This window comes from Pipistrellus kuhlii, unplaced genomic scaffold (genome assembly GCF_014108245.1).
Source record: "Pipistrellus kuhlii isolate mPipKuh1 unplaced genomic scaffold, mPipKuh1.p scaffold_m20_p_62, whole genome shotgun sequence".
Lineage (NCBI taxonomy): Eukaryota > Metazoa > Chordata > Mammalia > Chiroptera > Vespertilionidae > Pipistrellus > Pipistrellus kuhlii.
In genome coordinates this window covers 1,383,211-1,410,143 of record NW_023425565.1, presented here as the reverse complement: position 1 = coordinate 1,410,143, position 26,933 = coordinate 1,383,211, and the positions used below count along the sequence as shown (strand labels likewise).

Sequence of the window (26,933 nt, the reverse complement as noted above, 5' to 3'; positions counted from 1 at the left end):
AATGTGAAAAGCCCACAGAAGTTAGAGGTTGAAAATTAAAGGTAACCTTACCATCAACACCCCACCACTCACCTGGCAGAAGATGTTTACAACTAGGGAAGGCATGTACCTTGTGGGTTTGCATTCAGGAGCTGTAAGTTGATATACTGGCAGAGAAGAGTACTAGGACTGTCAATCACAGAGGGAGCTGCTCCTGCAGTCACACCCAGCATCTTTCCACTAAGACTCAGTAAGTTGGTTTGGTTTTGTATTTCTACAAATAACAAAAAATAGTAATAAGACATCATTCTTTCAGGGGCAGATAGTTTATAGACCTGAAGTCATTCACTTTTCCATATTTATTAAACTACCATATGGATATCTTTACAGTGAGTGATACTTTCAATTTGTTTATGAAAGGACACTGCCTTTTCTATAAAATCACATGCAATTAGTAGGAAATGTTATTGGTGCAAAATAGATGGCATAATATTCACAACCTAAAATGCAAACTATTTTGTTTCCCTTTAGTTTTTGCCCTGTATAGTTGACTTTTGAAAATGGGGAAGAATGCAGAATTTTTCAATAAACACAGTAGGCCCTTTCTATACACAGGTTTTGCACCTAAGGAATCAGAAACAGTATTTTCGCATTCTCAACTTCAGATGGAAATACTGCTTTACCTGAAAGTCGGATGTGGTTTACAGAGCCATGTACAGATGCCTAAGTCACAAGGGGTGGATGGTGATTTAACTCTGCTCACTTAGCTAAGTCCCCCAGAACTTCCTGACTGTCCTGAATTGGGTTTAGGGCTGACCAGAGAAAAGCACGCAGGATTTTATTTACAGCCACTGCTTCCAAAAGTCCATGTGGGGCCCAGACACCACTCAGCATTCAGTTCCTGCCACAGAGTCAGAGGGGACAGCAACCGGCCTGCACTCTGTGCTCATCCAACGTGCAGGCCAGGGGCACAGCAACTCACTTGCCAAGCTACTTCTGCAAGGCCTAGTTAGCTGTGCCGACAGCGAGGAGCTCCAGCCTGTGCTTGCTGAGCTGGACTTCTCCCTGTGGTTTTCCATGGTGGTTCTCTCTCCATTTACACCCAGCAAGGGAGGGGAGTTCCTATGACACAACACCTTTGTTGACATTTAAGGCTGTGAAATTTTTCTAGTCTGCCAATCTGGTATCAAGAATAGTACCACATTGTGGTTTTTACTATTGAGGTTCAGCAGGTATTCCTTTAGTTACTGACCATTTGGATTTTCTCTTTTAGGCTATTTAAAAGTTCCTAAAATAAGCATTCAGGTTCATAAAATGAATAGTTTCCTACATCTGAGAAACATAAATTAGGTGGCTTAAAACAACAGAAATGTAGTGTCTCAGTTTGAGGCAAGAAGCCTGAGATCAGGTGTCAGTCCCTGGGAGGCCTTAGGGGAACCCTCCCCTCCTCCAGCTTCGGAAGGCCCTAGCAATCCGTGCTGTTTCTCGGCTTGCATCTGCACAGCTCCTGTCGAGGCCTGCCATCATACAAGGTCTCCGTGTCTTCCCACAAGGACACCAGTCATACCGAGCAGGGCCTACTGCACCTCATGCAACTGCCTCTGCAACGACCCTATTTGCAAAGAAGGCCCATGGGACTGTGGGTAAAGACTTCAATGTATCTTTTTACTTTCTTTTTTGGTGGATTGGTCTCACATTTCAACCTGTGACAGTGGGAGAGAATGTACATAGATCTTTTAAAAATTCTATTTAGACTTATCTTACCGAGAATCTGGATTTAGCAAGATACAGCCACTATGTTTAAGAAAGTTCAAACACCCCAGCAAAGTCTGTGAAGCTCAGAGTCCTGCACCTGGCTAACAGTGCGAGTAGGGGAGCTTCCATCTCCGAGAAGGACGGTGTTCTTGCTGCCACAGGCACAGGCAGGCCCTGCCGAAGAGCCAGGTGATTCACGCTCCGCCTGGTCAAAGGCCATGGACAGCTTTCCCCCTCTGCTCACCTGTTTCTCCGAGGAAGAGCGTCAGCTCTGAATCCTTCACGCCAAAGATGCTAGTAACAGCACTCCTCAGCTTTAGGAGGTCTAACCGGTTATCGCCTTTCGGATTTTCCAGAAGCAACACTCCACCTGAAAAGCCAAAAATATAAGTAAATCTGAAGAAAAATGCAAAGGGCACAGAGTGTTCAGCTGGCCTTTCTTTCTTTTCGAGCACCTTCTACCATGCACTCTCAGGATGCACGTGGGCAGTCCTGGTGGGTCTATTCTGGGGGAAACTCCTTCAAGAAATCATTTTCTAAATACAATCTTTTGTCTTCATGATCCTATTTGATGTTGCAGCATTTATGGATCCCTAGGGTTCAGAGTGGTAAAAATACCATCTACTTTAAACACAATATCCTCAAATGGTCCTTCATACTGATTAATCTATACCTGAGATTTAACTACAGATATTAATACTTACTTTATTGATCTGTTTTATGTATTTTGAGATAAAGAATCGTTAAACCGGGCCCTTTAACCAGTCAGTTTATCACCATTAACATAAAACTATCATATAATATCATACTCAGGGACTGACATTAACACAATCAAAACACAATAGTTCAGCCCAACTGGTGTGGCCCAGTGGTTGAGCATTGACCTATGAACCAGGAGGTCACGATTTGATTCCTGGTCAGGGCACATGCCAGGGTTTTGGGCTCAATCCCCAGTAGGGGTGTGCAGGAGGCAACCGATCAATGGTTCTCTCTTGTCATTGATGTTTCTATCTCCTGCCCTCTCCCTTCCTCTCTGAAGAAGAATAGTTTTAAATATAGTTTTAAATAAAACTATATTTAAAAAAGCAACACCCCAAGACACAGAACAGTTCAATCACCAAGAGAACTCATTGTATTGCCCTTTAAAATCTACATCTGTCTGGCCAAAGTGGCTCTGTGGGGTGGAGCTTTGTCCTCTACACCAAAATGTGAGGGCTCGATTCCCAGTCAGGGCACACACCCAAGTTGCAAATTTAATCCCTGATCAGAGCCCATGTAGGAGGCACCAACAGAAATTTCTCTCTCAAAAGTCAATTAAAAAAGTCTACCCCTAGATCCCTCAACTCCCTATCTAATAACTGCTAGCAAACAATCTACTATTTCTGTAATAGTATCATTTCAGGAATGCGGTATAAATAGAATCACACAGTATATACTCTTTTGTGATGGACTTTTTACACTTGGCACTGATCTCTGAAGACTCACCCAGATTGTTGTGCTGATCAATGGCTTACCTATCTCTAAATCCTAAAGACAGTTTAACAGTTTGCATTTTAAGTGTGTCTGTGACCGATTTGAGCTAATTTCTTTATAAGATGTAAAACTAAGATCAAGATATTTTCTTGTGTAGGAAGATCTCATTGCACGAAAAGATTCATCTGAATTGCTTTTTCTTCGTTCTCAGAAAGCCTTTAGCCATCTCTTTAGAGAAGTGTTTATTCATTTATTCAAGTCCTTTGCCCAATTTTAAATTGGACTGTTTGACATAAAAAATGCTCCATGCCACTATCACCAGAGAAATGCAGCCTGTGTACAGGTCCTGACCAGGAAATCAAGCTGCCACCCTTTGGCGGGTGGGCAGGTGCCCGGGAAGCCAGGCATTTCTGTGTGGGCCTCCTGCAATAGGCTCTTTTTGTGGATGGAGTAGGTGGTACACAATACACAGCAACAAATCAGTTCCCTTCGTTTGAGAATGTGTTGATTTACTCGTCTTTGTTAAAGATATTTTTGCTTGATATAATCATGGGTAGAAAGTATACAACTTTTAACATTTGAGAAATGTCCTTAAACCTTCATGCCTTCATGGGTTCTGATAAAAACTTCAGTATTATTCAAACCTCCCCCTCTTTTTTTTTTTTAAAGATTTTTATTTTATTGATATTTTACAGAGAGGAAGAGAGAGGGATAGAGAGAAACATCGATGAGAGAGAATCACTGATTAGCTGCACCCTGCACACCCCCCATTGGGGATGTGCCCACAACCAAGATACATGCTCTTGACCGGAATCGAACCCGGGACCTTTCAGTCCGCAGGCCGACGCTCTACCGCTGAGACAAACCAGTTTCGGCTCAAACCTCTCCCTCTAAGTTAGGTGTTGCACATCCCTCTGCTTTTTTTATTTTTCTATTTTAAAAATATATTTTATTGATTTTACACAGAGAGGAATTAAGAGAGATAGTTAGAAATGTCGATGAGAAAGAGTCATCGACCAGCTGCCTCTTGCACACACCCCAACTGGGGCTGTGTCTGCAACCAAGGTACGTGCCCTGGACCAGAATCGAACCCGGGACCTTTCAGTCCGCAGGCCAATGCTCTATTCACTGATCCAAACCGGTTACGACACACATCCCTCTGCTTTTAAGATGTTTTCTTAACCATAAATTCTCTGAAATTTGACTACGCTCTCCTGATGATGGGTTTTTCGTATATGCAGTTTCCCCAGCTTCTTGAATTTGTAGCTTATGAGTTTTATCAAATGTAGGAAGTTTTTAGCCATGTCTGTATTTTGTTAGTTTTGTCTCTTCTTTACTTCCTCCCAGAATTCATGGACAAGATTGAACTTTTACTGCCCTACAGGTGTTTGTGGAGCACTGTCCCACACCCCAAAAGGCTGCAGGTTCAATTCCCGGCCACGGCACACACCTAGGTGGTGGGCTCCACCCAGTCAGTGTCATATTCTCCCCCCCTTACTCTTTCTGACAAATGGATCCGTTCTCTGGTGAGGATTACACAAGCAAACTCTCATTCTGGGTTTATAACCACTCCCGCCCGGAGCCCATGGGGTGAGGTATATAACAGAAGCAGGATGCATCCTCACATGTCCTGAGGGGTTACGAAAGAACAGTGTCACACAGCTGGAGACAGGATCTCTTTCTTCCAATGTCTTTTTAAAAAGCCTTTTAAATTTATTATAGTATCATTTTTAATCCTCACCTGAGGACAATTTTTATTTAGAAAAAGAAAAGGAAGAGAAAAAAATATTGATCTGTTGCCTCCGGTAGGTACCCAAAATGGGGACTAAACTAAGGTGACCACATCTTCCCGCTTTTGGCGGGACAGTCTCGATTTTTAACAATTTGTCCCGCAGCGTTTTTAAAAAAAGTCCAGATTTTTGGAAAGATTGGAAAGATTCTTTCCGAAAATCGAGACTTTTTTAAAAACGCCACGGGACGTGGAAAAATTGTTGAAAAGCGGGACGATCTGGTCACCTTAGACTAAACCCATAAATTGGGTTATGTGCCCTGAGTGGGAATTGAACCCGGAACCCTTTGGTGCACAGGATAACCCTAACCAACTGAGCCACTTGGGCAGGGCTGCATTTTATTTATTTTAAACATTTCCATTGATTTCAGAGACAGAAACATCAATGAGAGGGGATCATGGATCGGCTCCTCTTGCATGTGCCCTTGTCCAGAATCGAAAGGACCCTTTAGTCTGCAGGCTGACGCTCTATCCACTGAGTCAAACTGGCTACAGGCATTTAAAAAAAAAAAAAAAAGTATTTTATTGATTTTTTACAAGGAGAAAGGATAGAGAGTTAGAACCATTGATGAGAGAGAAACATCAACCAGCTGTCTCCTGTACACTCCCAACTGGGGATATGCCTACATCCAAGGTACATGCCCTTGACAAATCGAACCTGGGACCCTTGAGGCTGATGATGTATCCACTGAGCCAAACTGGTTAGGGAACCATTTAAAAAAACAAAAACAAAAATAAACCAAGTTTTACTGTCTGTGTATCAGAATGGGTAATTTCTATTATTCTATCTCCAGTCCACAGATTCTTTCCCATCTCCTTGAAAATGTTTACCTCATCCATTGAGTTTTTGTACTTTAGTAATATTTTTCAGTTTTAAAATTTTTGTTTGATTTTTCGTTTATTTGCCGAGACTCTACTTTTCATTTTTTCCTATTGTGTTTATAACTATTTTGGGAAGCATTTTTATCATGGCTGCTTTATATTGTCGAATAATTTTAACATTTCTGTTATCTTAATGTTCATTCACATATAATGCTTTTTAAAATTTTTAAATTTAGCACCGAGCCATGGGTTATCTCTCGGGACAACTGGCGCAAGTGCCGCAAGACCGGGAGCAAGAGAAAGCCTTGTCTGACAAGAGGCGAAAATGTGAGCTGGGATGCCCCGCTGCCAACACTGAGATTGGACCCCGCTGCATACACAGTCCGAGTGCTGGGAGGCTGGGTGTGGGCAACTTCTCCTGGGGCTCGCAGAGCAAGGATTGCTGATGTTGTCCACAAGGCGCCCACGGCCTCCCAACCACCAGCCTCCGCGCCAAACCCCGGTAAAGAGCTGCGCCATGCTTGCTGACAGCACACCGTTCCAACAGTGGTGAGAGTCCCACTGGGCACTGCCCTGGGCCGCAAGGGGGCCAAGCTGACTCCTGAAGAGGAAGTTTTAAAACAAAAAATGATCACAGAAAATTCAGAAGAAATGTGATGAAGGAAAAAGAATCCACAAGCAGCAGTCTTCTCGAGGAGCAGTGCCCGCAGGCGAGCTTGTAGCCTGCATCGCTCCAGACCAGGCCACACGCGCAAAGGCCTGTGAGCTGAGGGCAGAGAGCTGCAGCACTACCAGGAAAACCACTTCCCGCCCACCTTAGCTCAGGTAATCAAGGTATTTGTTCCACAACAAAAAAGAATCTTCTCAGTTCTTGGTTGGATGCCTAAATTTCAGTTAAAACCTGGACATGGTAGGTTTTATGAGCCCGGCTCTTAATTAAATCCATTTTAGCTGACCTTGTCTGACATCGCAATGCCAGGGGAAAGGCGGTACTGCTTCATTGCTGCTTAGTGGCAGCTAAGTCCAGTTTCCGATCACTGACACTCCCCGTCACTGCTGGGCATGGGGACAGTGATGTGACAAGAGAGTTCTCTTTTCTCCGGGCTTTCAGTGACAAGCCTTCCTGGCTGCGAAGAACTGAATGGCCTCCTCACTGCTCTCCGAATGGCCTTCAATGCTAGCTTGTCGGGACGAATGTGGCCTCATAGCCCTGGGGAAGAGATGCCCTAGTGCACACGCCTGGCAGAGGGCTGGCTGGCAACCAGATGGGATGGAAGTCCGAGCTGCCCGCCTGATCTCTGCCACCACCACGGCGGTGGCTGGGAGCTCTGCAGCTCGGCAGAGGAAGGAGTTTAGGCTCCCCACTTGGCCTTGGTTAGTATGAGCAGTGAGGTTACAAAATGTTCCGCTATGTTCGCGGGAAGACAATTGTCTAAAGTTTTCTGACTCGCTGGGCTGCAAGATTTTGCCTGAGTCTTTCTGTTCACGCTCACTGGCATTTTCAGACTGCCGGCTTCTTCCACTCCAAGTCTGGAGGCAAAAAGAAAACCCAGCGCTGTTTGGTGGCTTGGTCCCTCAGTCCTTGGCTGGTGTGCCTTCTTCCCTGCACTTGGAAGGGTCTTGGAAATGTAAGCTGCACTTTTCTTGTTTGTAAGGCAAGTTCCCGACTTAAGCTTTGTTTGCCTAGGAGTCCATTTCAAAGACAGCTGCGCCCAACACTCACGTCGCCAGCCACTTGACTGGACAAAGCCAGACTGAGCTCCTGCACTTCGGCTCCCTTGCTTTAGGGACTGTGGTTGATTTCAGTAACTGACATTTGAACTACTGTTTTCTTTGCCAATGCTTTACGAGAGAGGAATGGGGACCAGTCAGGCTGGCTCCAGGAGAGGGACAAGCTGTCTGTTCCATCAGCCTCCCACCTATGGTCCCCTGCGGCTGCAGCCAGCCCAGGTCCTGAGCGCCAGCTGGCTGGAAGGAATCCTGGGTCCCAGGTGCAGGGCAAGGCAGAGACAATTAGGGGTGATCAGCCAGGCAGTGAGCGGTTAGGAGCCAGCAGTCCTGGATTGTGAAAGGCAGTCGGACATCCCCCAGGGGTCCTGGACTGGAGAGGGTGACCAGGCTGAGGGACTCCCCTACCCCTGTGTACAAATTTCGTGTACCAGACCTCTAGTTCTATTAAAATAGCTTCAAAGATATTCATAGGTTTAAGTAAAAAATAAAATACAGACCATGGAATTACTTACTCTTACCTTGCTCACTGCCATTTGCACAAATGTGAAGATTGACATATGCACAAGCAGGGCCAAGTACGGAGGATCCCCTGGTGAGTGTAATTTCCAGGTCAGACCCCTTTAACTGAACAACAGAAAGAGGTGATTGCAAAACTGCAGCAGCTGACCACAGGGCACTAATAATGCAGCAACCATTTCTTTAAGAGCAAGAACTTTCTACAATTCTGAGAGCATATTCAATGCCATCATTAAAACAGTCAAGGGCTACATTCCCCCCATCTTCTTTTTACCTTGTTTGTTCAAAATATACAAAACAGACAATGAAACCATCTTGTAAACTGCCCCACTGAAAAGATAGTCATTTTCAGCCCATACCTGTCTATCTTAGTTGTCCTATACCACGTAGGAACGAGATAAGAAGCAAACGATTAAATAAATTACTGACAGATTTTCTTCCCCTATTATAAACTACCAACTTCCGGCTGTGCCTTGTTATCAGATTTCCATAGTCACCTCTAAAATGTACCAATAGAAAATGAAAGTTTAGTTCTATGTATAACCTACTACCTTAAAAGTTAACTGCAGTTTAATAACTATTCTCAAAACACACAGCACTGACTTGTGTAATTTAGACACAACTGTAAATCCTGCCTGCCTTCCTTCCCCTCTCCTGTTCTGGACATCATCTCTCTGACCCTCCTGACTGCCGGCCAGAGCCATTGCTACTGGGGAGACTGAATTATCAAGATGTGAGCACATAAACTTAACATAAAATTTAAAACTGAATCTCTTAGTAGTTTCACAGAACTCACCTGCATTTTTTCTTGAATAAGGATTTTATCTGATGTAGGGACTGGATATGGTTTCAAGGGAGCCTTTATAGTGGCAAATATGAACTCCATGTGGCTTTCAATAATGGTGTTTAGATAATTTCCTTCCGATTTTGCTGTGTAATAAACTGTTATTTCATCAGTGGGAACCAAATTGCACTGAAAGCACATAGGGTAAAAGTAAAACGGGAAGCACTTGATTAGTCAGCAGGTACGGTGCTGTGGAACAAGGGCTGACAATTCCCAGCCTCTGTCCTGCCCACCTCGGAAACTAAGGCGAAGGCGTGGCGCCGTGAGAGCCACTCTGAGCTCTGTGCTAGCCCGGAGTTGGAAGCGGACCCCTCAGACCCTGAACTACAGGTTTCAAACCTGGCCTCCTGAGGAGGGCCAGTGGGTGCCCACCTCAGGATAGCAGCTCCCTGGCTCTCTCACCTGGTGAGGGCAGGCAATGGGCTAAGTCCCCGTCCTGGCTCCCAGCTCCTGAACAAGGAAGAATCAATCCTTCTGTCCAGATACAGCACTATCTCCCCTGAATGAGAAGCCATTTGATGCTGACCTGACTGCACCTCTCCCCTTCTCAGACCCTAACGGTCCTCTGACGGCCTTCTGCACCCCTTGGGAGGGCAATGAATCCAGAAGATGGTTTTGGAGAAGCCCAGGGAAGTGGAAACAGGAGGAAAAGGGGCACAGGCTGGCTGAAAGCTCCAGTCAGAGAAACCAAACACCCGCACTCGGCTTTTCCTGGATGAATAAACTAATTTTCATCAATTACCTTGGTCTATACTACCTACCTCTCCCATCCTCCCCAACACATAAGACAAAATAAACCAAACTTCAAATCGGCAGCTTGCTCTCCATGTGACAAACCTTTTTGCGAAGTTTCTGGATGCGATTGATGACCTCACGAGCCACCCCTTCATCCACCATCGCCTGGTCAGGGGTGACATCTAAGAGAACCAGAGCCTGCAGGGATTAACAGAGCGTACCATGACAATCGAATAGAGAAAAACAGTTTTTTCAAACTCAGCAAAATGCGATTTAAAACTAAATTCTGGGAAGTCTGATATGCAGCACTCTTTATTCACAAAACTAAGCAAAGGACACAATTAACCTAGTTTCTTTCTACAATAGTTTGATTCCTGCTTGTAACCAGCGATCCTGCAGATCTGGAGAGGGCAGCTTTCCCTTTTCTTCTGCAGGATGTGCTCACAGGAGACCGTGAGCCCGTCTATCAGTCTCTCAGCTCTGCTCTTCTGGCCTGTTTAATGAATAGTGTCAACTCTTCTAATAAAAACATCAGTAGCATAAAGCCTGTAGAACAGCTTTTCAAATGGATCTACCACAAACAAATGAATTAAAGGCCCTACCTGCTATTTTCTTAAGCCATGACCCCTTTTTATTCTTTGGTTGATTAGTGGGAGTCAAGAAGCAAGTTCTACAATGGACACAGTTGTTTTTATATGAGTTTAAATTGCCACCTTCTTGCCAACTTTTCTCTCTCACCTATTCTGAAGGTTGTCAGTGATGATGTACTAATGTAAGTATAACTTCGATTAGAGGGGAATATACTTGCAAAGGAGGTAAGATCACCATTTATCATAAAGTAAACTCAATCAGAGAAGTTAAACTTTGCAAAGGTGAGAAACCAGTACTGGAAATGGATGAGGAGTCGGGGCCCCAGGCCCACACCGATGACTTCAGGCCCTCCCTCCAACTGGCTGGAGCCCAGGACTGCGCCCACTGCTTTCACACTCCTCCCTGCCCTTCTGGTCCCTCACTTTTGGCTCTGAACCAGTCTGCCTATATGTTGTCTACATCTAGCCTAAGGCCCGTTCAAAGGCTTGAGGAGGCTGACCTCTTCAGCCCAAATGCTCCTCCCCTCATCTGGCATGTTAGTCACAGAAGGCCTCCATCAAGCCCCCAGTCCCACAGTGGAGCCCCAACAACCTATTGATCTCGAGAAGTCTGATCAGGAGTGAAAGGAGATGCTGTACTCCATCACAACAAAAACGTCAACCCCAGAATCCAAAACTGCCCGCAATCCCTAGCCATCTGGCCACACTGGATGGAAGCTCTTCCCTGTACTTATTTCTACCAGATCATGTATCAGACAGAATAAAATATGGCTCACTGTCTTGTCTCATGACTGGCTTATTCCTTAAAGAGTGGGATAACATCTGACTCATTTTATTATGACCTCACACTTAGGACAAGTACTCCCATGTAGAAGTCACAAAATATCTATTTACTCACTGGTTAAAAGGCGTATGTACAGAGCATATCAAAGAAGAGTTTAATAAGCCAATGTAAAATGAATAACTGGTTTATTTAACACCAAGACAGCTGCAAACACTTTCAGGAAAGGCACAGGTACAGTATAATTTCTCCGCTGTGGTCTTATCCTTTGATTGAGAAATGCTCTAGGCCCTAGAGTCTAGGGAATAGACAATACCTGAGCATCCGAGTGTGCTTCAAACTGCGTTGTCTCAACTGTTGCTTGATCAAAAGTGTACAAGAGGCGAATGTCATCTTCATGCAATTCATGGCCTTCCACAACGATGGTCCCTAGTGCAGATGCAATTGCCACGGTTAATCAGTCCCTCTTCCTCCACAAAACACCCTGCTACAAGTACATTGTGCCACTTTTTGATAAAATATTTGTAGCAGCCCTAACCGGTTTGGCTCAGTGGATAGAGCTTTGGCCTACAGACTGAAAGGACCCAGGTTTAATTCCAGTCAAGAGCATGAACCTTGGTTACAGGCATATCCCCAGTAGAAGGTGTGCAGGAGGCAGCTGATCGATGTTTCTCTCTCATCGATGTTTCTAACTCTCTAGCCCTCTCCCTTCCTCCCTGTAAAAAATCAAAAAAATATTCGTAGCACTAATCTACAGAGGCTTCATAATATCAAGTCCTCCTAACCCAAAGTCTCCAGCTGTATAGAAACGCCCAGGTCCAGAGACATGCCAGGAGGCCGTGAATCCCCACCATAAATACAGACTTCAGAGTGTAATGAAGGGTACAGTCTTTAGAGTCAGATCAAACTTAGGCCCAGCCCTCGATGACGGGAGGGCCTCGGTCCCATTGCGTGCCGAGCAGCGTGCCATCAGGAACGTTAGATGAGGTGAACAGTGTGATATTCTCAGTGCCATCCCTGCCAGCCCAAGCGGAGGAAGCTGGCAATGCCCATCTTCAGAAAGCCGTGTGGTTACCATCATGCTCTTGGTCTCTGAGCACTGGGCTGCCATTCTCACTTCCTGTCATTGGGATCTCAAAACTATTTTGTTTTCCATCAGTGCAGATCAGTCTATTCAGAATCTACAGTATAAAAATGGCTGCCTTTTGGTTTCAAATATGTATTTCAGAAATTTTTGACATTTTGGCTACCTACAACTTACATCCTTAACTGGAAAGTTGATCGAAGATTTTCACTTAATATAGCAAGTTAAATTAGTTATGACTCAACTTTTAGTTGCTCGCTTCTCATATAAGATCTCCAGATAAATTTTATCAATTTGAAAATTCTTAAGGACATTTCCATCAATTTCCATAATCACTCATTTGAGCTGAGTTTAAACATCTTTTCATGTCACTTCTGTGCTTATGATTTTCTACTTTCAAGGGAGCCCTTAAGAGCTTGCGTCCCAGGACAGCTGCTGATGCTAAGCAGCTGTCAGAAGGCCAATCATGATTGTAATCACGCCAGAGCCGATAACCTTTTTTTTTTTTATTAATATATTTTATTGATTTTTTTACAGACAGGAAGAGAGAGAGATAGAGAGCTAGAAATGTCAATGAGAGAGAAACATTGACTAGCTGCCTCTTGCACACCCCCTACTGGGGATGTGCCTGCAACCAATGTACATGCCCTTGACTGGAATCGAACCTGGGACCTTTCAGTCCGTAGACGGACGCTCTATCCACTGAGCCAAACCGGTTTCGGCAACTTCTGAATCCATGGATGGGAGAGAAGACAGCCGACTCCTTTCCTAACCTCCTCTCAATGTCCCACAGGTTTCTATTCCAGCACTTACCAGAACAACAATTGCCTCCATATGTCTTCCACGTCCACCAGCAAGCACAATGAGAGCAAGGACAACGTCTGTCTTATTACTATTAAACTCTATGCTGCCAGTGCTACCCAAATAGAAGGCCTTTAAAAATATTTACTGAGTGAATAGAGCCAGCCTTGGCCAGTTAAGAGACCAGTATGTGGATTATAGAAATTTTAAAGAAACCGTGACAGGTTCTGACTTAAGTCATCATCTTACCCCCCTCCTCCCAATCGCACCCTCAAGGGTTCTGCTTTCTTTTCAACGAGGGCAGATTATCTGGGCCCACATTAACATCTGTAAAATTCAATGGTAACCATCTGATCCTGTAATTTATACCTAGAAATTTAGTCCAAGGAAAACAATTTCATAACATATTCACATGAAAACATTCATTGAAATATAACATAGTATTAAAAAGAATGAAAAAAACATAAGGCACCAATAATAAAAGACTGAGTAAAACCATTATCAGGTATCCTTATAAAGGCAAATTAGATAGGTACTGAAATAGCATTTTATGACAGTGAATGCCAAGCAGAAGCCTCCCTGAGCCGAGGCACCATCAGTGACACTTACCACGCTTCTGGAACTGCTCCAGCTCCTCACTGCTCAGCTGCTTGATGGATGTCATCACTGATTTGAAGGCTCCCTTCAGCCGCTTCCCCAGGATCATGTGATCTGGCTCTGCCCTTAGGCGAATACCATACTTGTTTTTATCTGTAGACAGGGTAACCTTTCGAACATTCAACTCCTATGATTGGTAGACAAGATGAAAAAACAAGTGAAATGACATAAATGTCGACAAAAAAGTGCTCATAAATTTTGATAGTAACATTATTCACAATAAACAAAAAGTAGACAACCTCAAATGTCCATCAGCTATGAACACAGTTTAGAAAATGCTGTCTAAAAGAAAAAAAAGTGGACAACCTCAAATGTCCATCAACTATGAACACAGATAAAAAATGTCATCTATCCAGCCTGAGCTGGTGTGGCTCTGTGGATAAGACTGTTGACCTGCAGACTAAAGGGTCCCGGGTTCAATTCTGGTCAAGGGCACATGCTCAGTTATGCACTCAATCCCCAATAGGGGACATGCAAGAAGCAGCCTATCAATGATTCTCTTTCATCACTGATGCTTCTATCTCTCTCTCCATCTCCTTCCCTTTCTGAAATCAATAAAGACATACATATATTTAATGTGGTATATCCATACAATGGATTCTTATTAAATAATATAAAGAAATGAAGCACTAACTCATGCTAAACATAAATAAAGTGGAAAATGTCAGAATCAAAAGACCATGTATCATATGATTCTATTTGCAGGAAATGTCCAGGGACAGAAAGCAGGTGTGTGGTTGACAGGGATGGTGGGATGTTGAGGAGAAACGGTGCATTAATTTCAAGGATACAGGACTTCTTTATGTGGAGATGAAAATGTTATAAAATTGTGATGATTAGTTGCACAACTCTATAAATTCATATTAGAAACCATTGAAATGAAAGATATGAAAAAACGTTTCCTGTCCTGCTCAGTCAAAATAGTTTAGCATAAAATCAACTAAAAACAACTCTAGAAAAAGGTTCTATCTCTCAAGGGTAGGTAGTCTTTGCTCAAGCCATTTCAGAGCACCACAGGTTAAGCAACAAGAAGAATCAGTTAACCAAAACATTTCATGCCTCCATCATGCTATTATCACTAATGAAACAGGAGCTGATGACAGCACAGGAAATGTGACCGAAGCAAATTGTAAGAAAGTGTTCTAGTTTTCCTATTATACATAATTGTGTTACAAACCATATTATAGTGATTAAGATGTTCTACTTAAATATATTCTATTTTGCTGAAACCAGTTTGGCTCAATGGATAGAGCGTCGGCTTGGGGACTGAAGAGTCCCGGGTTCGATTCTGGTTAGATGCATGTACCTTGGTTGCGGGCATATCCCCAGTAGGGGGTGTGCAAGAGGCAGCTGATCGATGACTCTCTCTCATTGATGTTTCTAGCTCTCTATCTCTCTCCCTTCCTCTCTGTACAAAATCAAGAAAATATATTAAAAAATAAATAAATAAAAATAAAAAAATAAATATATTCTATTTTTATCCACATCTGCAAGAATTACTTACAAAATTTATAACTCTTTACTTTCTAATATTTTCTGTAATTCTCTAGCAATAGTCTATCTAATAAAAGAGTAATATGCAAATTAACCATCACTCCACAACAAAATGGTGGCACCCAGTCCTCTCAGCCCCACTGAAGTCCCCCAGTCTCAGGTAGGGCTGCCGTAAAAGCTTACAAAGTGGTCTGGAGGAATGCTGTGAAGAGGCCCTCCTGATCCTTTATGAAAAACAAAACAATCTCACTCCCCACAGCGCAATTCCCTGCCAGGGGCAGCAGCCTGGAGTCTCAACCACTGAGTCACACCAGCCAGGCAGATATGGAGAAATCTTAAATGTTTCTTTTCTAAAAAAAAAAATATATATATATATATATAAAATTGATTTTTTACAAAGAGGAAGGGAAAGGGATAGAGAGCTAGAAACACCTATGAGAGAGAAACATCAATCAGCTGCCTCCAGCACACCTCCACTGGGTTTGTGCCCTCAAAGTACATGCCCTTGACCAGAATCAAACCTGGGACCCTTGAGTCTGCAGGCTGATGCTCCATCCACCTAGCCAAACCTGTTAGGGCTGTCCAATATGTTAAAGAAAAACCCTATCTAATAAAGAGGGAATATGCAGGGGAGGGTATTTGGGGGTGACCAGGTTGTTAGGGGAGGGCTGTTGGGGACTGGAAGGGGAGCAGTTAGATGTCGATCAGGCTGGCAGTGATTAGGGGGTGATCAGGCTGGCAGGCAGAAGCAGTTAGGGGCAATCAGGAAGGCAGACAGGTGAGCAGCTGGAAGCCAGCAGTCCTGGATTGTGAGAGGGCAGTCAGACATCCCCCAAGGGGTTCCATATTTTAGAGAGTGCCAACTGGGCTGAGGGACACTCTAACCCCCCCACTCCCAGTGCATGAATTTTGTGCAACGGGCATCTAGTAAATATTATATTTTCTACAATACAATATATATTTTTGTAAATCATCATAGAATAAAACTTTTTTGTAGGGTAACTGACACTACTTTAAACTATTTGATCTAAAAATCTCTCCTTCTAGGAATCTATCCAAGGTCCATACTCTGATACAGGCATAAAGATACATACTGAGAGGGCAGGGCGGGGCGAGGATGAGCTCCCAACTCCGCCCCGTAGGGCGGAGTTATCCCTAGCCCTCAAAACTCCTGGACGGGGAGAAATTCGCTCTCTTCCGCCATGCTGCGGGCATGAGTGGGAGGAGCCCATTGCTAGCATGGTACAGGCTCTTTTGTTTATTGCATCGGACTCGGCTCCCTGGTGGTCCTTGGGGATCACGAAGTCTGGGCATAACAGATGGGGGCTCGTCCGGGATCCCCCGGACCATTAGGGAAAACCCGGTCCGGAGAGTCTGACTGGCTGCAGTAGGTGTGTGTGTGTCTGTGTTTTTGTGTGCGCGCTCTGGAGGGAAGTAAAACCCCTTGTGGAATTGGTGCCCGAAAACGCCTGGTGGACGCACCATGAAGGCTACGGGCAGGAGGATCAGAAGACGTTCTGACCTCCCGGGAGGGCCCGAGAGGAACCCTCATATGGGGAGAGGAATGGCGTGAGCCGTTGCCTCACCTGCGGAAAGTGAGCCTTTCCCAGGTCTGAGTTTGGTATCTGCGGGCGGCATGGCGCCCCAGGATGGAGCCGGCGAAGTGTGGCCGGCGTGGCGGTGCGGGGCCCCCTGGCGGTGTTGGGTCGGAGGGGGGGCTCCCGCGGGGCTCAGTCTGTGCGTCGGAGCGCGGCTGGGCAGTGGTGGCCTCGCTCAGGGAGCAGGCACCTGGGCTAATTTGCTGGCTGCCTGGAGAAGGGGAGGCGGAGCCGGGAAGCCGCTGGGGCGACCTGCGCTTTCTCCTCAGGCCGCCTGAGTAGTGTGGCCGAAGCAGCCTCACTCATCTGGCGTGGGGACATCTGGTAATGGAGAAGAGCTCAAGGGCAAATCTCTGTGCTCAGTAAAGAGAAAAGGCCAGTTCAAAACGAGTGCGCATAGTTTTGGGCTGTTCTTAAAAACACTTTTCTGGGTACAGAATAAGTTTTAAAAGTGGAGGAGATAACTGGGAGATAAATTAAAACTAGTTTCCCAAGTCATTGTAAGCAGCTTTTGAAATTCCCCGCCATGAGGCGGAAACTAGATGGTAATGGCTGAGAGTCTTCAGGTAAAGAATGTGTTCATTTGCATTTGTATGCTGCTCCAGCTTCAGGGAGTGGCAGGTAATTGGTGGTGAAGCAGCCCACAATGGTTAGTCTTCCTTGTCATTGGTATCAGCTAAGCAGAGTCATATAGCTACTTAAGTATGAATTGTGATTGACCTATGATTTTCTGACATTGTCTTAAATCCTAGTAAACTGCCTCTGGTGTGGAGAGGTCTAGGGGAGGCTGGAGAGCGCAAGACTATTAGCTCTCCTACAAAGAGATTATTCAGTGCTTTGTTTGAACTTCAGAAAAAAATTTTGAGATCTGAAAAAAACTGTATGATTAGATCTATTGCTGAAACTTTACCCTAAATAAGCAGGATGTATTAGAAATGTAATGTTATTAATCTAAGAACTGCCAAATTTATTTGACTTGCCAGCTTTAAAAGTTCAAAGTATAAGTTGAATTAGGAAAAGTTAATTGCAGTAACTAGATGCCTAGAATATGGCAGGCTAAACTGTATTATATATGTTAAGAATAAGCAGTAATGATCAAAGATCTCAAGGATTGATTTATTCTCATTTGTCAGATGAAAAAGTATGTAATGCTTACACTTAAAAAAATTATTTTAAGTCAGTGATGCAGTATTTTTTTAAGTCAGTTTTTCTAAAGTAATGTTTAATGTAACATATGAAACTTTTATATTTGATTTGTTTTGTTTTGCTTTTCTCATATGCCATTGTTGTTGAATTTAGGCTTGTACCTGCATCTTATATTTTGTTTAAACTTTGGGAATAATTTTTGGTTTCAGTCATGTGTATCTACTTTATAGGTTTAAGTAGACTTCATCACAAAGGTTTATAATTTATTTAGAATTGTATTAAAACAATATGAAAACAATTATTTATATAATTTAACCCCCTGAGACTGCTTGGACAATTTTCACCGATGTTCTGCAGGGGGGAATAAAGGGGCTTAGAAATGCAAATAGATCTGTATCTGTAGGGAAAATGTGGCATTTTACATTTCAGGTGGCTGTTAGAGGCCTGGGAACAGGTACTGGACCTGCTTCCTCCTCCCTTGCCTTTTAAAATTTGAGGCATGGTTATGTATTTTTGGAAGATAAGATTTTTATAGAAATTATAAAGAGTATGTCCTGACAGGTTAGCTAGGAGAGGCAACCCTTTTAGTTTCCTGATGGGCATGGGGGCACCCTATTTAGTCTTGAGAGAGCCAATAGGACCCGTACATCAGCCCAGGAAGCCACCGGACAAACTGCCTGTTTTCCTTGGACATCAAGAAGGACTGTGGTCCTCGGAAGGAACACGTACTGGGGGAATGCAGCTGTTGAACTGGTCCAAAGTGGAACAACGGATCTTTGAGGAGCTAAAGAAGGCTCTCATCTCAGCAGCTGCTCTAGCCTTGCCGGACGACGCGGAGCCCTTCCACCTCTATGTGAGTGAGGTAAGAGACATTGCCAAAGGGGTTCTCACTCAGACTCTAGGTCCCTGGAAGAGACCTGTTGGCCACCTGTCTAAGAGACTGGACCCTGTGGCAGCCACAGCATTGTTGGTGAAGGAGGCAGATAAGTGGACTCTGGACCAGGAGCTAACCTGGATGGGCCAGGCTTTTCTCCTGGACCAGCCCTGTGTCCAGATTCAGAAAACTCTGGCCATCAACCCTGCCAGCCTGCTTCCAGATGATGATGATGGAACCCATTCATGACTGCACAGAGGTAACAGACGACAAGGTACTGTTCACGGATGGGAGCAGTTATGTTCAGGATGGGACCTGATATGCAGGGGCAGTGGTAGTCACCTTGGACCACACCATTTGGGCACAGTTCCAGAACTTTTGGCCTTAATCCAGGCCCTTTGATAGAGACACTGTGCCATCCACAAAGAAAAGAGGGTTACCAACTGCAGCCAGAAGGAATTGGCTGACCAGAAGCAAGCCACTGAAGGACCAGATGGTTGATGGACCCTCCAGATGACAAGACTGTTGGTCCCAGAGGCTCTAGGTCAGAGTTGCCCGGTGACACCAGGTTAAGTGTCACCAAGACTTCTGAACTTCTGTGAGGCAGAGTTGCTAGAAGTACTGTCTGTGCACAGGTAAATGCTAAACAAGGTAAGGGGATCCCCCCTGGGAATTCAGGTCCCAGGGAACCTCCCCAGGAGAGCATTGGTAGGTGGATTTCAGAGATTAAACCACCAGCATTAAGGTCTAGTTTTTATAGACACTTCAGATTAGGTTGAGGTATACCCCACTATCAGATAACAGCCCCACCTTGGTAGCTAAGGTATCTCAGAGTATAGCTCTAGCCTTAGGACAGGTAGGTGTGACTCGGGAGGAAGGGGGTTTAACTAAATGTGTCTTAGAATCGGTGAAAATTGGACCAACCCCCTGTCCTTTGCCCTCTTGAGGGCCAGGTGTACCCCTTACTGGGACAAGTTTCCCCTTTTTGGGAGGGGATCATGTATGGTAACCATTTCCTTGCTCAAGTCCTTACAGGCTCTGCAGTTTGCTTGTTCCAGATGCACTGCCAGTGCCCACCGCAGACCCTGTAGCCCTGGAACTCAATGTGGGTAAAGAAATTTGCTGCCCAAGGACTCAAAGGGATGCTGCACTTTATCCTGAGCACGCCCACTGCTGTTGAAGTAGATGGCACCCAGACCTGACTACATGACTCCCAGCTCCTGCGTGGCCAGGAGGAGAACTGGTGCCTGCAGGAGGGGAACTGGACTTCAGTGAGGACAATACTGATGGGAACTGTGGTACTAAGGGTCTTGATAACTGTATTTGTTGTTTATGCTGAAAGGAAGTAGGCTGCTGAGTCAATGATTTGACTAGGCACATTAGACGAGGGGGGAATGAAAGGGCAGGGCGGGGCGAGGATGAGCTCCCAACTCCGCCCCGTAGGGCGGAGTTATCCCTAGCCCTCAAAACTCCTGGACGGGGAGAAATTCGCTCTCTTCCGCCATGCTGCGGGCATGAGTGGGAGGAGCCCATTGCTAGCATGGTACAGGCTCTTTTGTTTATTGCATCGGACTCGGCTCCCTGGTGGTCCTTGGGGATCACGAAGTCTGGGCATAACACATACAAACCTTTTGTTTGTAATAAGAAACCTAAATTTCCAACAATAGGAGAGAAAGTAATTATGATACAACCAGAAAGTAAATATGATGCAGCTGTAAAAAGAATAAAGTACATCTGTATATTTTAATCTGAGGTGCACTTTAATGTGTGAATAGGTATATAAAATGCTAGGGACAACCCAGCCAGAAGACAGCCTAGTGAACATGCTTAGAGGGGGTGAGATTCCAGGGAGCAAATGGGATAGGAAGGACTATGCTAGAGCTTGAACTGTTTACAACTAACATGTTCACTTGTACATATATAATCTGATATAATCTAAAGGAACAAAGTTATTTTGTTAATCATCAGAGAGTAAGTTCCGGAGTGTATAAATGATCAATTTAAGGCAAGGAAATTAATTGACCTTGAAATCTTTTTGTGAATCCTTACCTAGAAAAGTTTTTCCCATTGCTTTTCAGAGAGTGAGAAAGAAGAAGAGAGGGGATGAGAGAAACATTGATGCAAGAGACACATCAACTGGTTTCCGCCCACACAAAACCTGACCAGGGGTGGGTCAGGAACCCACAACCCAAGTATGTGCCCTTGACCTGGAATGAGGATTTGAACCCACAACCATTCAGTGCAAGGGATGATGCTCTAATCACTGAGCTGCCAGAACAACACTGAAATAATGTATAGAGAATTAAAATAACAGTGTGAAAATTGATGATGATTCTTAGCAGCAAGGAAAATTTTAGAGTTAAATTGTGTATATAAAAAATAAAAAAGGATAAATTATACACTCAAAGTGTAGTTTATTGGAGACTCCTAATCAAAATAATCTCAGACTGAACATAAACTGTGCACCTATGGATGAGGACAATGGGGGGTGGGGAGGGGGCAGAGGGTGGGGTGGGAACCTGGTGGAAGGGGGAAGAAATGAGGAACCTTTGTAACAATATGAACAATAAAGATTGATTTAAAAAAATAATAATAATAATCTTCTCAATGAAAGAAGTCTGTTTAGACCCAGAGACAAATCACATGCCTTACCTCAATAATATACTTCTCCAAAGATCTGATACTATCAAGAGCTTCCGGATCTTGATGGATAACGACAATTTCTTTCAAAGGATACTAGGAAGAAAAAATAAAAACGAGTTCACTAAGAAGACAATCCTCACAACCAGAGAAAAATGGAATGTTAAATGTTTTAACCTAATGTCAGGTTCCAAGAATAACTAGGCTCAACTTGTATTAAGTCATCCATACCAGTACTGTAGAAATGAATAAACACTTAACGCCATTGCTGGTAGCTCTAAATACAAAGAAAATACTCAAAGACATATTATTTAAGTCTGTGCAATGTAAAATAAATAAAATTTCAAACCTTTATGGGAATAGTTTTGCGGTCACGAATCACTCGCCCAAGTTCAATCACAGACTGCATTCTAGATACTGCACTCTCGGTTTTCTTGTCAATCAATTCCTCTCTGATTAGAAGAAGCAGGGAGATAAAAGGTATTAAGTTTAAAGGGAAAAAATCCCAAACAAGAGGCATGCCTACAAAAGAAAGGAGGACACGTTAAAGATAGGACGGGGTGGCTAGGCCTACTGGGCCCTTGGGGAAGGACAGTGTGCATGGGTCCTGGGGGTACGTGACAAGAAGTAGGCGGCAAGCTAGTCTCCTGGTCAGTACCCAGCTGCTTCCCATGGTGACTCCAACCACCTCTCATAGCACAAATGCTGCAGCTTAGAAGTGGTTACCCGCTATGCATCCCCACTTCTCCTTATTCTGTACCCTCAGGAGCAGCTCAGGGGAGAGGCAAGGAACCAAGGGGCCCACGCCAGTGCATATTTGGCAACATCCCTTCCATGGTCCTGGTGAGGCTTACAGAGATTTGATTCTTCTGTTTTGTTTTTTCTTATTAATCTTCAACTGAGGATATTTTTCCCTTTGCTTTTTAGAGAGTGTAAGTAAGGAAGGGAGAGGCAGTGGAGAGAGAAAGAGAGAGGGAGAGAGAGACAGATACAGAGAGAAACATCGATATGAGAGATGTTGCTTTCTGCACGTACCCCAACTGGGGCCGGGGATCAAACCTGGAACCGAGGGTTATGGGTGCGTCGACATATGCTCTAACCAGGGCTATATTAGATTCTTACCGAACACGGGGCAGCATGAGGTAGTGGATGCTGAGTGTGTCCTTGTCCTGGACAGAAACAGGGTCAATCACCATCTTAAGATTCTGGTACATCAATTCAGTGAGAAAAGGTGTATACGGGGCCTATGTAAGGACAGAAAACATCATGTCATTCATATGCAACCATAATTAGCTGACTTTAGTGGAAAATGGGAACGAAACATTTCCAAGAAAAACAGATATTTGCACAGAAGTGGATATGAGGTAAATAAACATGTACAATACTATGCAACACAAAGGACCTCATTTTGACTTTGGAGAAAGGAACTTCCTGTGAAGCACAGTGGAGTACAGCCAGGACCCAAAGCATCCTGGAGGATTTCTGCAATAAAAAAAAGAGTGACTGTCCTATGTCTAGACAGGAAAAAAGAATTCCAAATAAACAACATTAGTCTTAAAGATCTAGGAAAAAAAAAAAAAAAAAAAAGAACAAAAGTAGCCCAAGTTCCAGAAGAAAATAAAAATTAGAGCAGAATAAAATGAAGTAGAGAACTAAAACACTACACAAAAAATTAATGCAACAGCCCTAACCAGTTTGGCTCAGTGGATAGAGTGTCAGCCTGCGGACTGAAAGGTTCCAGGTTCGATTCTGGGCAAGGGCGTGTACCTTAGTTGCAGGAGGCAGCTGATTGATGTTTCTCTCTCATCAATGTTTCTAGCTTTCTATCCTTCTCCCTTCCTCTCTGTAAAAAAAAATTAATGAAATATGTATTTAAAAAAGTTAATGCAATAAAGTGCTGCCTTTATATAAAAAGATTAACAAAATTGACAAATTCTGGCTACACTCATTACTAAAATAGATAGAAATAAGCAAGATAAGAAATGAAAGAGAAGTTACCACAAACACCACAGAGGATCAAACTAAAATAAATCACCAAATTCAATAACTTGAAAGAAATGAACAAGTTCCTAGAGCTATATTGGGTCTAGTAATAATTAATGTCATTTTTAAACATTCGTTTAAAATCTTGCTTGGCGTTGACTTGTATTGACATAACATTCAAACACGTGGTATCTACAGAACGTGTGAAGTGCAATTAACAAGTTTTGCTTGAAAAAGTTTGTGTTTGGTTTGGTTTTTGTTGCAAAACTAGGGCTAAGAAGATGGCGGATGAAGAGCATATTCGGCACTGCATGCTTTACGAGTTCCAATTAGGAAGAAAAGCAAGTGAGGCTGCAAAAAACATCTGTAGTGCTCTTGGTCAAGATGCAGTTAGCACCAGAAAATGCCAGCGTTGGTTTGAGAAATTTCGCGAGGGAAATTTTTTGTTAGATGACAAGAGTGGTCGAGGCCGTGTGTCCAATTTTGATCAAGAAGCTCTTCAAGCTCTTTTGGTGCAAAATCCTCAAATTACCCAACAAGAGCTTGCGACAACTTTAAATTGTTCACAAAAAACAATTTCCAATCAATTGCGTGCACTTGGCAAAGTCCAAAAGTTTGGAAAATGGGTTCTTCATGAGTTGACCGACAACAACCGTAATCAAAGAGTCACAATTTGCAGTTCGCTCCTCTCTCGTCAAAACCGTTTGCCGTTTTTAGAGCAAATTGTTACCGGAGATGAACAATGGGTGCTGTATGTTAATTTGAAAAGGCAGCCTCAATGGTTGGACAAAAATGAGGCTCCGCAGCCCACACCAAAACCTGACTTGCATGCAAAAAAAGTGATGTTGTGTGTTTGGTGGAATTTTAAAGGAATTCTTCATTATGAACTTTTACATCTAACCAAACCATTACAAGTGCAGTGTATAGTGCCCAATTGGAAAGGTTAGGCCAAGCTTTAAGAGAAAAAGAACCCGCGCTGATTAATCGGAAGGGCGTAATTCTTCACCACGATAACGCACGACCGCATACTGCAAGAATCACTGCTGAAAAACTGGGCCAGTTGGAATGGGAAGTTCTCCCTCAACCTGCATATTCTCCTGATATTGCCCCTTCCGATTACCATTTGTTTCGTTCTTTGCAAAACTTTCTTCTTGGAAAAAAATTTAATAATGAAGAATGCCTCAAAAATGCATTGACCGAATTTTTTGCATCAAAATCACAAGAATTTTACAACAGAGGGATTAAAATGCTTCCTGAGCATTGGGCACAAGTAGTAGAAAACAACGGCAACTATATTGTTGATTAAATTTTGTTGTATTGTTTAAATAAATTTGATTTAAAAAAGGTATTAGAGAACGACATTAATTATTACTAGACCTATAAAACCCTCTTAGACTGAATCTCAAAGAAATGGAAAATCTAAATAGACTAACAGTGAGGAAATGGAAAGAACCATAAAAAATCTAGTGGAGAAACCAAGATGGCGGCAAAGGTAAACAACTAATCTGCCACCTCCAACAACAATTTCAAAACTACAACTAAAAGACAAAATGTCTATCACCCAGACCACAGGAAAGCTAGATGAACGGAGCATAAGCGCTGAAAAGCTGAAGTACGGAGGCATGTGAATCGGGCTGGTGGCAGGCGACAGGGCGCATGGCTTTTGTTCAACCCAAAGGGAAACAAGCTCCCAATCACTTTGAAATCCAGTTTCTGGTGCCAGGCAGGGGACCTAGATGCCTAAGGGGAGAAGCTGGTCTGTTGGCCATTGGGTCCGAAAGTGAGGGTGATTTTTTTGCAGAGGTGCAAATCATTGTTTACTGCGCTGGAGCGTGGGGACTTGGAAATAAACTGCAGCTCCAATCAGAATGCTCCAAAACTGCCTAATCCCAAGCAAAGAGGAAAAAACTGTAGTTCTTGCTGTAGCTCCTGCTGGGTGGCCTGACAGTAGCTGAACTGCACTCTATTGAAGATCCAGAGAAACTAGTGTATCTAGTAGTTGGTGTGGAACAACACCAGATTTCAACTACTCTTAAAAGGGACACACTCAAGAGGCAGATTCAGTGAGCACCAAAGCCCTACTGGAACAAGTCCTGCCCCATAAACATGTCGACAGCACAGCAATTCTTCCATTATAGATATGGTGGGTCCTCCCAGCCAATTGGCCTGGAGGTCAATTCCTCCCAGTGATACCAACAACAATCAGGACTTAACTATAACAAGGCTGTCCACAAAGTCCACAAAGGGATGCACCGAGCCACTGGCTCCATTAGGACACACAGCACACAAAGCTATCCTACCAACTCAAGGAAGCAGTGAAAATGAGGAGACAGGGAAAAGGATCACAAACGACTGGACATAGAGTTTAAAACCACGGTTATAAGCTTTTTCAAGAATTTCCTAGATAAGGCTGATAAATTTAACAAGACCTCAAAGATATGAAAAAGGACCAACTAGAAATTAAACATACACTGAATGAAATAAAAAATATTATACAGAGACCCAACAGCAGACTGGAGGAACACAATCAAGTGAAAGATTTGGAATACAAAGAGGCAAAGGACACTCCTCCAGAGAAGCAGAAAGAGAAGAGGATCCAGAAAGGTGAAGATAGTGTAAGAAGCTCTGGGACAACTTCAAGCAAACCAACATCAGAATTATGGGGGGTGCCCGAAGAAGAGAGAGCAAGACACTGAAAACCTATTTGAAGAAATAATGACTGAAATCTTCCCCCACCTGGTGAAAGAAAAAGACTTACAAGTCCAAGAAGTGCAGAGAACCCCAAACAAAAGGAATCCAAAGAGGACCACGCCAAGGCAAATCGTAATTAAAATGCAAGAGCAAAAGACAGAGAATGCTACAAGCAGCAAGAGAAAAACAGTTAGTTACCTACAAGGGAACACCATAACGATTATCAGCTGATTTCTCAACAGGAACTATGCAGGCAAGAAATTCTCAAAGTGATAAATAGCAAGAACCAATAACCAAGATTACTGTACCCAGCAAAGTTATCATTCAGAATTGAAGGCCAGATAAAGAGCTTCACAGATAAGAAAAAGCTAAAGGTGTTCATCACCACCAAACCAGTATTATATGAAATGCTAAAAGGTGTTCTTTAAAAAGAGGAAAAAGAAGAAAAAAAGATAAAAATTATGAACAAATATATATCTATCAACAAGTCAATCTAAAAGTCGAGTGAATTAAAAATCTGAGTAACAGAATAAAGTGGTGAATATAATAGAAACAGGGGCATAAAATGGGAGGGATTGATAATTCTCAGGTGGAAAGTGGTGTCTGAGTGGGGAGTACATGAACAGACTGGACAAAAATCACATACCCATGGATGAGGATGGGAAGGGGGGGGGTAAGAAGAGGGGAGGTAAGGGCAGAGGGTGGGGTGGGAACCGGGTGAGGGGAGCTATGGGGGGGGGGGGGGGAGGAGAAACAATTGTAATAATCTGAACAATAATATTTATTAAATTAAAAAATAAATAGCCAGGACCGTTTTGGTTCAGTGGATAGAGCGTCGGCCTGCGGACTGAAAGGTCCCGGGTTCGATTCCGGTTAAGGGCATGTACCTTGGTTGTGTTCAAGAGGCAGCTGGTCGGTGTTTCTCTCTCATCGATGTTTCTAACTCTCTG

The 26,933-nt window shown here is 43.6% G+C and overlaps 1 protein-coding gene across 2 annotated transcripts in view; it reads right to left on the bottom strand.

Moving 5' to 3' along the window:
- IARS1 (isoleucyl-tRNA synthetase 1) overlaps positions 1–26,933 on the bottom strand; it is a 97,728-nt gene that overhangs the window by 6,002 nt on the left and 64,793 nt on the right. For both annotated transcript variants that reach the window (XM_045575047.1, XM_036420099.2), the window contains exons 23-32: positions 22,432–22,553; positions 21,659–21,761; positions 21,322–21,405; positions 13,510–13,684; positions 11,332–11,444; positions 9,747–9,842; positions 8,862–9,038; positions 8,068–8,173; positions 1,979–2,104; positions 110–253 (exon numbers count right to left, since the gene is read on the bottom strand). In XM_045575047.1, coding sequence (XP_045431003.1) covers positions 110–253; positions 1,979–2,104; positions 8,068–8,173; positions 8,862–9,038; positions 9,747–9,842; positions 11,332–11,444; positions 13,510–13,684; positions 21,322–21,405; positions 21,659–21,761; positions 22,432–22,553 — 1,246 coding nt within the window. The remainder of the gene's footprint in view (positions 1–109; positions 254–1,978; positions 2,105–8,067; positions 8,174–8,861; positions 9,039–9,746; positions 9,843–11,331; positions 11,445–13,509; positions 13,685–21,321; positions 21,406–21,658; positions 21,762–22,431; positions 22,554–26,933) is intronic.